We start from the raw sequence: 15,367 nt of genomic DNA on the forward strand, positions 1-15,367 counted from the left end.
GCCAGTTCATACTGCGACACATACAAGTCTCCTGAATGCTAATAATATGTGACCTGACTGTTGCTGCTAGCTTAGCATGTAAATTAACTAATCTCTTGAGTGAACTTTCGTATGAAAATGGCATGTCATGGCATGTCATGATCGCCAACCTAACTTTATTTCTGCTGCTATTCAGTGGTGATGACTCTTGCTCTCACCATTGAAGTCTGGTTTCATTTTTGCATCCAATTATTCTTCAGTGGATAATCTGCTGCATCCATTTGTGTGTTTTTCACGTCGTTGGTGTCATCATTTTGTCTGGGTCCCGTGGGTCCAGCATTTGTTCGTTTACATGCTAAATGGTTAGATGGGTTAGATAACTTGTCTGCTGTTGAAAATTTTTACTGCTCAGAATCATCAAGCAGCCTCGTATGGCACCTTTGATATGAGCGCCAATGAGGGCAGGGATGAAGCTGGACAGTGACAGTTGTAAAGAAACCTGCAGTCACTTGGCTAGCAGAGCATGGTCAGTTTTGGTCGCCAAGGGTTGGAGATTTGGTGCATGCATTGACCATACTTTTCGTTTATTCACAGCAACAGCATGACGATGGCTGAAATATAGACTGACCAGGTCGCATGCAAGTATATGTACGTGCAGCAATGCGTTTGGCAAGATTATTACTATTATTTTTTTTTTTTCCCACTTGGGGAATGAAGCGAATCCGTTACTTTCGACTTCCCATTATTCAGACCTTTGGGCGGTCTCCACCGAGTCTGTGTTATCGGTCAGCGACAGTATAGCACAGTTTCGAGCAATGTTCGACAGTGCGTACGCAAAGTCACTTCTGTGCTGTTAATGGAGATAATGGCCAGGGTTGCATGAGTAAACAACCATGTGGGCGTGTTTTTCAGTATTGAGTCAAGCTTCTTAGCAAATTACACTTTCTACAATACCTAAAAAAAAAAAAAAAGGAAACGCGGCTCGTGGTGTGTTGAGAATAGGAATGGTAAACCAACAACAAGTAGAAGTGAAAGACTGATAGTGACACTGCCTTCAAGTTTCCACACTAGCTTGCTATGACGTCATGGATTTTGATGGCATCTGCTGTGGCATAGTTAATTTTTTTTAGTTAAAAATAGACTTTATCATCTTGTACAGGAGCCAGAAACTGAACTTGGCAAGTTTTTTTGAATTTTCAATTCGCCACAATGGCCTGAATATGAAAGAAATGCAGTGAAGTACCAGTGCTTGGGTTTTAAGTGCAAAATTTAAAGAAGTTCAAGTAGTTTTGCGTTCATTTCCTCTTCCAGTAATCAACTTCTTACTACGAAATAATGAAAATAGTATTTTGATGTTTTGAAAGAAAGGTCAGTGTAAGTGTAAACTGATTTATTGTTTCTCATTAGCATTCTTTAAAAACCAGGAGCCTTAAATTTATCTTTATATTTGTGACAAAGGAGAATTGCCGTACTGACATGAATCTAATGCGTACCTCTTTTCGTGAAAAATGGGTCCAAGAATTGCGTACGCATTACAATCTGATACGAAACCAAAACTGCATTCGTGGTGTGGACAAAAGCCTACCGTTAAAGCCATCAGACGCAGCATCATCGCCATCACGAGGTGGCAGCAGGACGCGTTTTCTTGAAGGTCACTGCAGGTTCATTTCGTAATCGACCATGATCACGATTGCGAGATTTCGCACGACTTGGCATCAGATGTGTCGGCGTATACGGCCACCGGCGTTTCTGGCGCGGTGCCAAGCTCACTGTCTGCGCAGAGTGCCAGGAACGCTCTTGGCCACATATTTCGACAACTCCAATGCGGAGTCATGTCAAATATCGTGAAAGTGATAGTAGTATCTCTATAGGTGATTGCTCGAGAAAACTGCCTTGTGAGCTTGCTATCTGTGGCCAGTGAAGCACAAATGGCGACAGCAACGCGATACTTTCATTATGGAAGAACGTTTAAAGCAAAACGTTTCCCTTCTGTGAAGGTAAATTCTGCGCATCTCATTTTGTTCTGATCAGGTGCATGTTACGTTCAGGTTCACTTTTATTTTCTCTCCTTCATCTCCTTTCCCATTACTATGGGTATGAGCACACTTATAAATTTGTGTGCTTCTGTACTAATTTATAGAAAGTTAAGTTTCTTATGTAAAGGTTAACTTCCTGTAAGCTTTCCTTGGCGTCATTCTGTTGTCTTTGTGTGGTAATAAAGAGCGCATCCTAATTGTACCAATATCAATTTCATTGTTATTTTCTTTTGTGTGCATGTGTATGATGGCTTGGTATTGTTCCGTCCACAACATAACGTTTCAGTCACAAAATGTGCATAATATAGGTGACAGAAATTTTGTACTGTTGATTCTACTGTGTTGAAACTTTTCAATAGAGGCAGGCATTGTCTGTAAAATGTAAAAAAGTATGACATTTTTTTTCTGGTAGTATGGTGTAATTTATGAATTAAGGAATTCAGGGATGATGGGAGGTATGCTAAGCTCAGTCAAAAGTGTTATGAAATTGTGAGACAGCATACACCATGTGGACTCCCGATTTACACTCTCAGCAGTGACCAAAAAATTTCAAATAAACATTTTTGATTTTACTGGTGAAGAAAACCAAGCAGAAAGGTTTGTGGACAATATTAATGAGGCTGCATTTAAATCTTGCACTAATGGCAGTTTGGTCACTACTAAGTATGTGTGATAACTATTAGACTTTGACTGCTGGTGTGTGACTGTTTCTCTTTGTACGCTTATCTGCCCTTGCATGCCCTCTTTTTCAAAACTACCTTGTCATTCACACTAACAAATATTCTCGTTAACAAGGCACCTTCACAGACAAGGAACAAGAAAGGTTCTTTGTTCACAGAGGTCCTCATGGCAGGTCCTACCTAGCCTGGTGATTAGGTTATCTGGGCAAGCATGTCAGCGGCTTAACATGAACACACACACAGGAATTGGCAGTTATAATAGTCCAGGGATGATTTGAAAGGACCTGGGGTTCTCTGAGTGCGGTCCAGCTGTAAAAACTTTACACTAGCAGTATTGCGAGTGGGAGACTGTATAATGTTAGGTGAGGAAAAGTATGGAGGGTATTGAGTTTATAGGTGCTATCTAGTGGGATCCATAGCATTTCCTACAATAATTACTAGAGGTAACTCCTCTGGCGCTACAGATTTGTTTCCCAATTTGTTAGTGTGCTTCTATGAACTGCGCATTTGCCCAACTAATGGCTGCACCAGTCAATGTTCAAATGAAGAGCTAACTGCACAAACTGGGGCTTGTCTCTTGCGCATGGTTTCATTATATCTTTATTTATTTATTTACAGTATGAGCTGCCGACTGCATCTGTAGATGCTAAGGCAGCTGGTATCTAATAGAGGAACAAAACAATGTCATACAGTGGGGGAGACAAAAAACGACCTCTATAAAAAACAATAAGCGATCAGTTGGAAAATATAAACCATTCATAAACAACTATATCCAATGAATTGGTGAGAACAAAATAAGTAAATCAGTGCCTGAATTCTGGACGAAGTGCCAGAGAGCCACGTCTACTTTTTACGTGGTGTTATGCAAGCAAACTGTGCTTGTAGGTGCTGTTTGTAAAAATGGCTATGCCACTATTCTAGTTGGGCAGATTGCCTCACAGAAATGCTAGCTCTACAATTATGAAACTGGTATAGTTGTTTATGGGAGTGTGGCGATTCAGCTAGCATTAGATTTATGAGTCGTGCATGGATTTCCTTATGTCCTTATGGTCGTCCTTATGGTATCAACCAATTTTGGGACTTTGCAAATTGATGATTTTCAACAAAATGCTGCATTTTAATTGCAACAGTATGCAATGACTGCCCTTGTGTGCGAAAACTTTGTGCATTGAAGTACGATTGCCCAGAAATTTAAAAAGATGAAGTGCAGTAAATGACATCACAAGAATGTCTGAAGCCACAAGCACATAGATTAGACAAATCCATGTAGTATCCATCATTTGCAGTGTAGCAGAACAGTTGCAGCTCCAGGGTTCCCTCTAGTGAGCTTTGTAGGAAACTTTGTGACCGGAGCACTTGTCTGCCTCAAACAGTGAAATTTTCTCTAACTCATTTCTTGCTTTGCGGTGTCTTGGTGTGCAGTAACAATACCTTAATTTGGCCTGAGTTGGTTCATCTTGACGGCGTTCTTCTAACAGCAATAAGGGGGAGGACGAAAATAACACATGCGCCCGTGGTGTCCTATGTGTTCTTTTTGTACTCGTCTTTAGTGCTGTTATATGAACACTGTTATGTGCAGTGTTCCATGTAGTTGCACTTGTTTGCTTTCCCTGCCCACGAATCACTAACAAGCCTGCCTTGTTTCTCTCACTTTTTCTCTGCACTTCGCTAACAGAGAAAGTGAACCGTGCTCACGGTAAGGAGAGCCTTCCTTGAACTTGCTTCAAATGGGAAGGGTCGAGCATGGGGCACTGTGTCGTGAATTGTGCGTATCGCTGAAGACCTTGCACCCGTTTCATTTCAGGATCGTTACGGCTATTGAAAAAGAGGCCTTTGGGACTGTTCCATTTTTTTTTTTTTTCTGATGAAGTTTGAAGATGGTTCTGCGGTGGTCTTCATGCCACTTCCCGTTGGTGCGTCTCTTGGGGCTGCCTACAGCGAAGGCCATTATTGAAAGTGCAAATAAACATGCCGTTTGTAGGTTTGTAACTATGTGACTGTGATTCTTTTAGATGCAGATAAAAAAATTATGTATTTACTCACTTGTAATATGCACCCACCTTTTCATGGTTGAAAGTGAAAACTGCAATGCCCTAAATTCTAACAAGCACCCCAGTTTTCATAGTTCAGTAATATATGCAAGATCCAGTACTATTGCGTACTCATAGTTCGTAGCATTGGATTTTCATGGTAAAAGAAAGAAGTAGTGATTTAATTGTCCTGGCTCGAAAAAATAAACTGAAGTCACTGTAGGTGCAATTAGGACACCAGCTACAGGTGGTATCCGACGATTAACTTTGGTGCTCGCAGGTTCTCTCCTCACATGAAATGCAGCAAAGCGTGGCTTTCCATATTAAAAAAGTGGGATTTGGGCGCCACTTGTAGCAGTTATAATTTCATGCTCGATTCTAATGTGCACATTCTGTTTTAATGAATCTTTCCACAAGAAAAAAAAAGGTGCGCATTATAATCGAGTAAATATGGTACGTGGGAGACCGTAGATTGATAAGCGAAACTCGTGGCAATGCTACTGAAATAGCTTTAGCTGACAGCATAAATGCTGATAAGTCTGGTAGCCAAGATCGATCTAGTGTTATTTCTTGCAGTGAATTACATGCCATTGCTTGTCATTGCAACAGTTGAAGAAATCTTGTGTAAAGTGTGATGTTGACGAAGGCATTTCTCATCCATGATATACCTATAGGGCTCCTGTACACAGGGCATGAAGACGCATGCCTTCGGTCATAACTACTTGATCTTTGAGCCCCAATTTTCGCTTTGCTTGAATGCCCACGTGAAGTTCACGATAAACGATGCTCACTGCAAAGCGCGCATCCGTGTGAGACGTCCTGGAGAGAAAGAAAAACTTGTGTGCACTTATGTCGTGCTGAAAACGTCATTTATATAGATTAGATAGCGAGGGTCCAGGATGTGCCCCGAGTCCAGACACTTCATCTTTTGTGTTCTTATCTTGGAGGTTCCGGGTCAGATACGAGGCTGTAGGGGACTTATAAGGGCAGCGGCGTTGTATCGATATGCAGAACTAGGCACTTCTAAAGCACCTTCTCTCAAGTCCTGGAGATGTTGACAGCTAGTTCACCGCAAGCAGCCGAGAGAGGAGACTCGGAACCTTTTATTGTGTGCACTGCACATATAATATTAAGATTCACTCTAACTAGGCGGATTAAAGCGACCCAATTAGAACAATCAAGCTACCCAATTGGATATGCAATAAATAAAAATACTGGTCCCGATTTAAAGTTCCCGCCCATACATCGGCTGAATGGCTGCGGGCGGCAGCGAGAGCTCCTTTTATTTAGCTAATTTAGCTATCGGAACGAAGCGCGAATGATGATTGTGAAATGCGAAAGCTGTCAATCCAGCGCAGCAAGCCAGTTTTATCTAGAGGTCCCGCCGTGACAATCGTCGCATAGGTGACTGGTGTTGTGGCGCCCCATAGCGTCGTCGGCGTCGACGCTGGCAGGCGAGCGAGCGACGCATGTGCGCTTATTTCCGGGTGCCGCCGCTGTGTTTGTTTTGTGCCGTCGTCGAGACGAGCTGTAGCCAACCTCTCTAGCGTGCGTTGGCGGAGCGGTGCATGTGGCGCAGCGGCGTGCTCGGACAGCTGCGCATCCCGCGCCCAGGCTCCTTCAAATCAGCGGGCGCGGTGGTGCTGGTCCAGTGTCGACCGGCGTCTTGACGACGTTCCAACAGAGTCTTCGAGGCACGCGCTACTACACCACCCCCTCTGCACGCAGCTGTGCCTCCGACTCCGGTAGGTTGGGCTCCGCCGCAGAGCTTCTCCCGAGAATCACGTTGGTATGTCTGGCCTCCGCGTTTTTCGCGCCGCAGCCCCGTCTCCTTTCCCAGCGAAGCGTTTAGTTTCTTCACCGCGGTCCAAAGTTCGTTTCGAAGAAACGGACGCGTAGTCGTCGGGCAAACAGATCAATTACTGAACGCAGAACGCCGCGCAGATCGTGTCGTCAGCCGAAGCGCGCACGTCTAATAACAACCTGCGAGACGGCGCGGGCTGGCTCTCGTCAAAACGACCGTCACCTCGACGTTGCATTGTTGCTGTGGCCTCTCGTGCGCCTCTACACCTTGACTTGCCCCTTCGCGAATCGAGGGGCAGCGCGCAGGGCGTTTAACGACGTAAGCAGTGGACGTAAGCACGGCCGCTCTACTATCGCGGGCGCAATCGTCGGGAGAGGGGAGTAGGTCGCCCGCTCGCCCTCGGGTCTCCTTTTTTTTTTCGCTCTTCTTTTGTTTACTTGGGTCTCCGCGAGGAAAACCCGTCGGTGGGTTCCCTCCTCCGCGTGCGCGGTGCAAGGCCACTCATTGCCTTTTTACTTCTCTGGTCGCGTACCCTTGGCTTGCGTCGCCGCCTCAACTAGCCTCCCTTGTACCTGTCGAGCGATCGCTTCCTGGCGCTTCGGGGAGCCAAAGGTGCGTTGGGTCATCACTCCTCTGTTTTCCTTTTCTTTCGTTACTTTGTGTAACGGGCTGTATACTTGTGTGCATTTTGTCGGCGCTCATCGGATGCCAAAATACGTGTCAATGTTCCGAAGTACCATCACCTCGCAATCGAGGCTGGAGTAGCTAGAAGTACGTCGGAGCTCTGTTTGGCAGGACGCGTGCCCAGTATATGAGGAAAGAAGTATGTGATGAGGTAGCTATAACTGCCGGGCGGCGGCTCGAATATTAATGGTGAGAACGCCAAAGGTTTCCTGCTCCCTTGTTTTTCGGTTCGCTGGACACATTCCCATGGAACAGTCGGCTGCGCTTCGCGATCTACGGGAGGTTGCGCGGTGACGTCGTGCTCTGACGCTGGTTGCTGCGCCACGTGTGGTCACTCTTTCCCATGGGCGCGAAGCTGAAAGTTTTCGTACGCCACCTCGGCAATTCGTTTCGAGCTGCGTTGATTTGCTGGAGAAGCGACGGAATACGTGCCCTGTGGGACTTTTGGTGGAGCGGTTCGCGTGATTCTGGAAGTGCCCATTGATTCATTGTCTGCTGTGCTTGTGGTTACGTGCAGTTTTGGTTTCGTTATGTAGCGACTCAGCATATCATTTTCACTGTCTAAAATCAAGGGCGTAGTATGGTAACCCGGTTCAGGTATTGTACCCATGTATTCCATCTCTCATTGTGCATATATGCATGCAAAGTTAATTGTTATGCGTCTTCCTTGCATAGTTGCAGCATTTCCTTTTTGATAAGCTATGTTGCACAATGAGCAACAGCCTAGCTGCTATGCTTATATTTGAGTTAATTTTCGTTCCTGCTCAGAAATTATCAATTCATTCTTTCATTTATGCATTTCACCTATTTAATGTCATTTATTCATGGATTACAATCTTTGACCGCAAATGCAATAGCTTAGTTAAAATAATAAACTATGAGTAAAAATTTCGAGAGGAAAGAGGTTTGAATATGTAACACTGTTAAGATTTTACTGGTAAGGACATTGATTTTGTAATTGCTTTGAGCACTGCAGGATAATGTCCCAGCAGGCTTTTTTATTCAATACCTGATGAGATGTATCTAAATTCGCAAGTTCACAAGGGTCATGAAAGAATTAAGCTGGACACCACCTCTGCCGCGTAAGTGTGCCATTTACCATGTTATGTGCAGTGGGTGCACTTATGTGCCCCAAAGCTTTAAGAAATGACGTGCTCTATTACTCGCTCAAAACTTAATTTTGACTCGCCAGGTGCACATCAACCACAGAAACTTCTTTTCTGACAGCCAATCGGGTCATTCCTCAGCCAATCAGTACACTTAATTGCATTCCATGTCGATTCTGTAGGGCCTACATGCATTCGGAAGTCAAGTGGACTCTGTGGACCTTTGAATTTTATGAAGCTTTACTTGGTCATCTGGCAATATACTTTTGCAAATGGGTCATCATTTATCATGCTGTTGGCAAAGTTTTCACATACTAGTTCAGTGCTCAGCCCGACTTCCGCACACACTGCCCGATTCCAGGAGGAGGTCCACAGCCACCATGGCGGAGGCACATCAGGCTGTGGCCTTCAGTTTCACAGTCACCCATGAAGGTGTCAACATCAACTATGACCGTGAAGTGCTGTTGCTCGTGTGGCAGAGTGGCTTACGCTCGTGGAAGAAGCGTGTGGCTCGCTTCCTGACCAACCTCTACAATGGCGTGTACCCGTCCTCCTACCGGAGCCTGTACCTCTTGCTCTCCATCGTGACGGGCTTCTCTCTGCTCGAACGTGACGGTGGGTTCACAGTGCGGCTGGCATCGGTCATATCCAGCCAGAAGACAGCGGCCGGTGCATCGACGGCCCTTCTTCCGCGGTTGGCGGCCAGTGGAGTGACCAGCTTGGTGCTCTGGGTTCTCTGGAGCCTTGCACAGAGATACGCCCTCAAAGGACTGTTCCTGTACAAGGGATGGATGTATGAGAGCAGAGGCAGTGGCAGCAAGGTATGTTGCAGCACTCTATTCCTAATGTGTCCCGCCACGATAGATTAGTGGCTATGGCATCGCACTGCTGAGCGGTTACGAGATTGTGGGTTCGATCCTGGCCGTGGCGGCGGCATTTCGATGGGAACAAAAATGCAAGAACACTGTTTACTTAGATTAAAGTGCACATTAAAGAACCCCAGGTAGTCAAAGTTAATCTGGAGTCCCCTCATTACAGCGTGCCTAATAATCAGATCGTGGTTTTAGCTCACAAAACCCCTGAATTAAATTTTTTTATTCCTAACGTGTATAGACCAACTGCAGAGAATGACATCATAAGGAGGATAGGGTAACACTGTCACCACGTGCTTTCCGAGAGGGGGGAGAATCATATATAGGACTCAGATTTTTTACTAAAGGCAAGGTTAATACAAGTGGCCTAGTTTGAAACAGTTACTTCGCAAACATTATTGTTCAAAATGGCCCTTCTTGCCTTCAATATACTTGTTTGTTTACCAACAACCAATTTGTCTATAGACAGTATTGAAAAAGACCTCTAAGCACCAACATTTTGTCCTGTGAGCGCAGTTTTCTTGCAGTACTATCTTAACATGTGATATTAGGTCAAGTTATCAGGGAGCAAAGAGGTCATACAGATGCATTTGGGGTTTGCTTATTGCACTATTCCCATGTTAGCAAGACTAGCTGTGTGCAAATGTTCATCATAAAAGCACAGTACCCTCAATGTGGCCATTGTAGGAACTGGTACATGTTACTATTGAAGCTGAAAAATAAGTGTCAGAGCTCGTGAAAAGTTTGGAGGTCAATTGCCTTCATTGATGTCTAGTGCCGCACTGCGACGGATGATAGTGTTCCGGTGCAGAATTAGGCCATGCGAAGGCTGGGATGGACACTTGCAGTGTGTCGGGTAATAATGTTTGAGCAAAACGGTGACAAAAACAAAACAAAAAACAGCAAATGATGATGAAACAGCGACGCGAATGCACATGTGTGCGATTTTGTCTCAATCACGTAGCTTTCACTCTGCTTCACTGTGGCATGAAATGACTCCGGGGACTCTTTCGACAGCTATGCCATTCCCATTTTTTTTTTGCTCTAGTTCGATCTCGCAGCAAACAAACCATTTGTGTCGTCCTACGGAACAGCTGCGACAACGTCGCAAGTGGTACAGCTTATTCATAGCATAGCATCAGATCACATATGTGAACTTTAATCTGGCTTGCTGAAAATTCTTCCCTGAAAGCTTGATTAGCATATTCTGAGGATCTCATTAGCTGCACTTGCTCTTCAAGCCAAAATGAGCAAGCAACCTTTTGCACATGAATATGATTGATTGTGAAACGGTATGCGTTACTGAGCTAATTGGTACATCCTGCATAGACAGGAAAATAAAGTTCAGAGGTGCCACTAATTTGTTCTTGCTGCACACTTCAATGCACCATATAGACTTGTAAATTATCTGTACCTTCTTTTTTTTTTTTTTTGCATAAGTAAAAAGGTGAAGTTTTTTTTTTAATTCTTTTTTTGTGTTGAAAGTTTTTTTAAAGTTAACATGTTTTTGCTCAGAATGAAGCCTACAAGTGCTGGGCAGAAGATATTGTTAAGAAGGATGCTTGAAATTGACAACACTTGTTAAATACAAAATGTACTGACACACAACCATGGTCATGGCTAAAAATGGCAAAGCTGTGTTCATTGCTTGCCCATAGAGAGGTGGTACTATTTACCTTCTAAGATTAACTTTGCAGTTGACAGTGGAGTTCGTACAACCCGCACATTGGTAAAACCTGAAAAAATAATTTCCCTAATTATTTTTTCTTTATTTCCTTCATTTCTTTTATTATAAAAATAAAATTAATTTTTATAATGTACCTTTATCATCAGTGAAAACACATTTCTAAGAACAGAGCAATAATTTTGTATTTTTGGTTGGGCTTTGTTACATCAGCAAATTTGGACTCAATCAATGCCTCATCTCTGAAATATATTTCAGGCGTGGGAGTGAAATTAAATGTTCCGAAGGGAGCATATCTGTAAGACACTTAGGGTGTTAAAAAATGTTACCCAACATTTAATGCATAGATTGTCAAAACAGCAAAAGTAGAGAACCCTCTGCATTACTGCATGTGGATGTTATCAGCAACAATTTAGATGTCCATTTTCTCATATTTCTTTTGGACATATATCTGGCATAATAACCAATCTTGTAGCCTTGGTCTAATCATAAGCGCCTTAAATTAATTTGCAAGCAACATATTTTAAGCATCGTCATTTTATTTATTGTTTGTGATTCTCAAGCATCATTCTATTGTAACTTATAATGTGTTGAGTACAACTAACAACCACAAAAGGATATACTGGACTAGAACAACAGAGTGCTCTCTTATCCTTGTCTCTGGTGTGTTCTTTTGTTCGTTAGTTGTACTCAGCACATTACAAGACTAACAAACAATCACTAACCTACTTTCTCGCTAAATATTAGTGGTATGGATGGTCGCAACACCTGAAGAAGACACATTTTAAGCTGTTTCATGTGAAGCCTGTGTGTGGCTACAATGCGAGTCTATACGGTAGTTCTCATCTTGCCTTGTTCCATGGCCAAAACACCGCAATCTTCTCTCGTGAGCCTTGGATGCAATGATTGTGACCTTGACTCCTCCTCAGATCTTGTTGTTCTAAATTCTGCTCATTTTCTACCCCTCTACATATCCTGTCAAAGTCATTGCAAAAAAAAAAAAAGAAGTCATAGTTAAAATCTATCTGAGCAAATAGCTATGAGGCTACAACAACAAAGCTGTATTGATTTCTCTGATTCTTGAAATCAGGCGTAACATTGTTCTTGTATGGAGTTTTATACTTGCAGACATAGAACACATACAACAGGTTTCTCATCTCCGAAAAAAAAAAAAAAAAAAAAATTCGCTAAGAAAAAAAGTGGAGTATTACAGCCTGGTGTGACATTTTCGAAGCTGCGGATTTGTGGCAAATGTCTCGTATTGGAACCAGCAGTCAACACTGCTGAAGGAATGAATGTGAGGATGGAAGTATTCTGTTGACTTTACACGTTGGGTATGTCTACATATACATGGTGTTGCGCAGTCTGTGTTGCATCCACACCGTGTCATACCTGGTGGCACCTGTGACACGATTGCGTGTACAACTCTCGTTTTCTGTCGAGTAAACAGCTGGTGGCAGGTTACACAATGAGTGGAAGTCTATGCGGATATCTTAATCAGGCTTACAAAAAACGTTGCCAGTCTTGCCAGCAGGCTGCCATGAACGTTCTAGTTTGAGTAATCTTCTTTTTTGGTAACTCGTCACTGACCAATAAGCACTGGTGCTTTTGCCTGTCGATCTAGTAGGCTTATTGCCAATTCTGAGTTTTCTATTCGGATACATGTAAAACACAGAAGTGTTCTCATTAAGCAAGCACTGAATTGATTTGAATGAGATTTGTTGCATTGAAGTTCAATGCATTAATGACTGTTGGAAACAGATTTCTGATTTAGACCCTTAATTTTTTACCAGCATTGCTGAAGATTACTCTATAAGAAAAGAGAGAGAGATAAATTGAAGTGCGAAGTTTAGAACTCTGTATTAAAAGTAGGTAGCTGCTGTGAGCTGCACCTTTAAGAGCACCTAAAGTGGACAAATGTAGTTTATTATTTGACATTTGGCATGAGATGTTCACTTTGATAATGCTAGTCTTGAAAAAAATCATGCTAACCTTTTTTTTTTTTTCTTTACATAATCAAGCATCTTGTAATGTCAGACTTTGTCCACTTGGAAACCATTTAATAGAGGCAGTTTGCATAATTTTGGTATCTGTTTTTATTGCATGGTTATATAGCTGCCTGCCTGATGATTGAATTTTTTAATTTCCAATTTTTGGCCATTTATGTTTAAAAAGCCATGGGACTTCCCCCCCCCCCCCCCCCCCCCCCAAAAAAAAAAAAAAAAAAAAAAAACTTTGCCAGACAGTCACTATGGTTCAGCCTTTTATCTGCAGAAAATTTTATTCAAGGTCGATCTAGCGGTTGCCCAGTGACAACTTTTCTGCATTTTGTGTGTGTTGTATAGTATATAAATATATATTATATAGGGAAAAGCAACGATAAACACCCCCGCTTTAGACTTTATTTCTTCTCTGGTAAATATGTTAAGCGGTGTATTGAAAGCTACCTTAAATGAACCCATCGCTGTCTCATACTGCTGATTACTGAAGAAACATTCCTCGCTTTGTGTGGTGAAATGCCATTTGGATGCCTTAGTATTATTAATGGACAATATTGATTACTAGTCATTACCCGTATAGTGACATTGATGAGAAGGCTATGACAATTGAAGTCTGCGATTAATGGAAACACGCAATCAAGGGTGATTTCAAGGTCATGAAGTTTATGCTGAAATGTGAGCATGATTGTGCAAGATGTAAAGAGGCTGAAGAACACCGACATCATAAATAAATTAGGGGTGGCCGAATATTGAATGTTTTGAAAACAAATCGAATATTACACACTGATCATATGTATTCATATCCGAAAATGAACTATTTGGAATTTTTGAATCTCGAAAATAACCAAATATTTTGCAAAATTGGCTGTTCAAATTCGATTACTGTTAAACAAAATTTAGCACTGTTATCAGATGTGAAATAACTGCAAAAGTTTTGGAAGCAATGCAGAAACAAAATGGGTAATGCAAGCTTTGTTTTCGGCTTCGAAATGGAAGCCTACATGACAACCTGTGATTTTACTTTACTTGTCTGTAATTTAGTGCTTCTTGCAGTCTAGTCACGTAGCAGTTTTATCTTTTATGCTACAATCAGTGTTTTCTTTGTCACAGGCCCTTTTACAGGTTTCTATGGCACACAAGTCCTTCAGCAGCTTTTACTTTTCTTTTTGCACAACTGTTTTTTTTTTTTTTTTTTCAACAACCATTTATTTAGCATTTTTGGAAAGCTAGTCATACAGCGGCCATTCATTATTGGAAACCTTGTTTGCAACCAGGCTCTAAAGAGGTTGAGTCTATTGATCCAGTTATTCTTATTACAATTAGTGATATTGCATTAAACTCATCCTAATTGTCTGCAACAGTTGGCTGTCCTTTTTTCACTTGTAAAGTACAAGCATGGCATTTAATTATGTTGAAATAAATATTTCTGCTGAAAATATATGTGTCTGCGCTTTACAATTTGATGTTCGCTACAATATATATTCGTATTCAATTCATATTCAAAAGAGTTAATATTCGCCCACCTCTAATAAAAATGTAACTCCCCTGTTGAAAAAACTACTAACAAAAAATTTAGGAAAGGAATGTACTCGTCACTAAATAACTTATGATTATGTTTGAAGGGTAAAGCATTACAACAAAAAAATGTGCAATAAAATGTTGGTATCTGTAAATCTTGTGCTTTTTGATATGTTCTCTGCACTGACTTCTTCAGACATTTTTCTCTTGCTCTGTATTCTCACTATTCGAGTTGCAAATAATTTGCAAGTGATATATTTTGCCTAATATATTTCTTTCATGACATTTACATTGCTTGCTGTTCTCTGCTTCTTAGATATGAAAACTGATACCTCTTGTTTTGTTTTGAAGTCATTGGGTGGCTGTTATGGGAAATTACCTGGAAAATGAGAACCTGTATAAAAGCTATAATGGGACTTAATTGCCACTGAGCTTAAAAGGAATGCACTGTAACAGTGTATGTTATTGGTAATAATTTTTGGTAGTAGAATACATTTTGTTCCTCCCATCTGGCATTTTTAGCAGTATAAAAAAATGAAAAAATTATGCCATACAACTTTTTTATTGTGCTTTATTTTTCTTCAGCATCACTTTGTCACCAAAATATTTTATACAGAAGTGTAACATATTGACTATAATGCCCAATAAAATTTATTGAGCTCTAACCATAAACACTAAAGTTTACATTTAGAGCTTATCTGTTTCATACAAGTTTGATCAGATGTGTAATATAGCAGCCCCATACATTTTTGCCTGGCATGGCTAATGGCTGTTGGTTCTTTAGGTAAGTCAACTGTAAAGACCCTTAGAAGGTCTTTATTGTGAGCTTCACTGGAAAACAAAAAACAAAAACACAATTATTGAATGTTTACATTGAGAGTACATTGATGTTCAGCTATTTATAAAATCTAAATAGGTGAAAGCAGGTAGGTCATTTAACGTAACGCAAAAAAAAGGGGGGTGGGGTCATCAAG

General features: G+C 41.7%; 2 protein-coding genes across 7 annotated transcripts in view; both read left to right on the forward strand.

Moving 5' to 3' along the window:
* LOC119464308 (ADP-ribosylation factor GTPase-activating protein 2-like) overlaps positions 1-4,684 on the forward strand; it is a 34,337-nt gene extending 29,653 nt beyond the window's left edge. The window contains exons 9-12 of one of the 6 annotated variants that reach the window (XM_049655781.1): positions 392-505; positions 574-627; positions 4,371-4,391; positions 4,500-4,684. In XM_049655781.1, coding sequence (XP_049511738.1) covers positions 392-463 — 72 coding nt within the window. In that variant the 3' untranslated portion in view covers positions 464-505; positions 574-627; positions 4,371-4,391; positions 4,500-4,684. The remainder of the gene's footprint in view (positions 1-391; positions 506-573; positions 628-4,370; positions 4,392-4,499) is intronic. The other 5 variants (XM_049655782.1, XM_049655783.1, XM_049655784.1 and 2 more) reach the window with 5 other exon arrangements.
* A 1,255-nt stretch (positions 4,685-5,939) lies between these two features.
* LOC119464307 (carnitine O-palmitoyltransferase 1, liver isoform-like) overlaps positions 5,940-15,367 on the forward strand; it is a 33,716-nt gene continuing 24,288 nt past the window's right edge. Inside the window, exons 1-2 of the mRNA XM_049656389.1 lie at positions 5,940-6,470; positions 8,681-9,140. Of these exons, the coding sequence (XP_049512346.1) occupies positions 8,700-9,140 (441 nt within the window). The 5' untranslated portion in view covers positions 5,940-6,470; positions 8,681-8,699. The remainder of the gene's footprint in view (positions 6,471-8,680; positions 9,141-15,367) is intronic.

Source organism: Dermacentor silvarum, chromosome 9 (assembly GCF_013339745.2).
Source record: "Dermacentor silvarum isolate Dsil-2018 chromosome 9, BIME_Dsil_1.4, whole genome shotgun sequence".
Classification (NCBI taxonomy): domain Eukaryota; kingdom Metazoa; phylum Arthropoda; class Arachnida; order Ixodida; family Ixodidae; genus Dermacentor; species Dermacentor silvarum.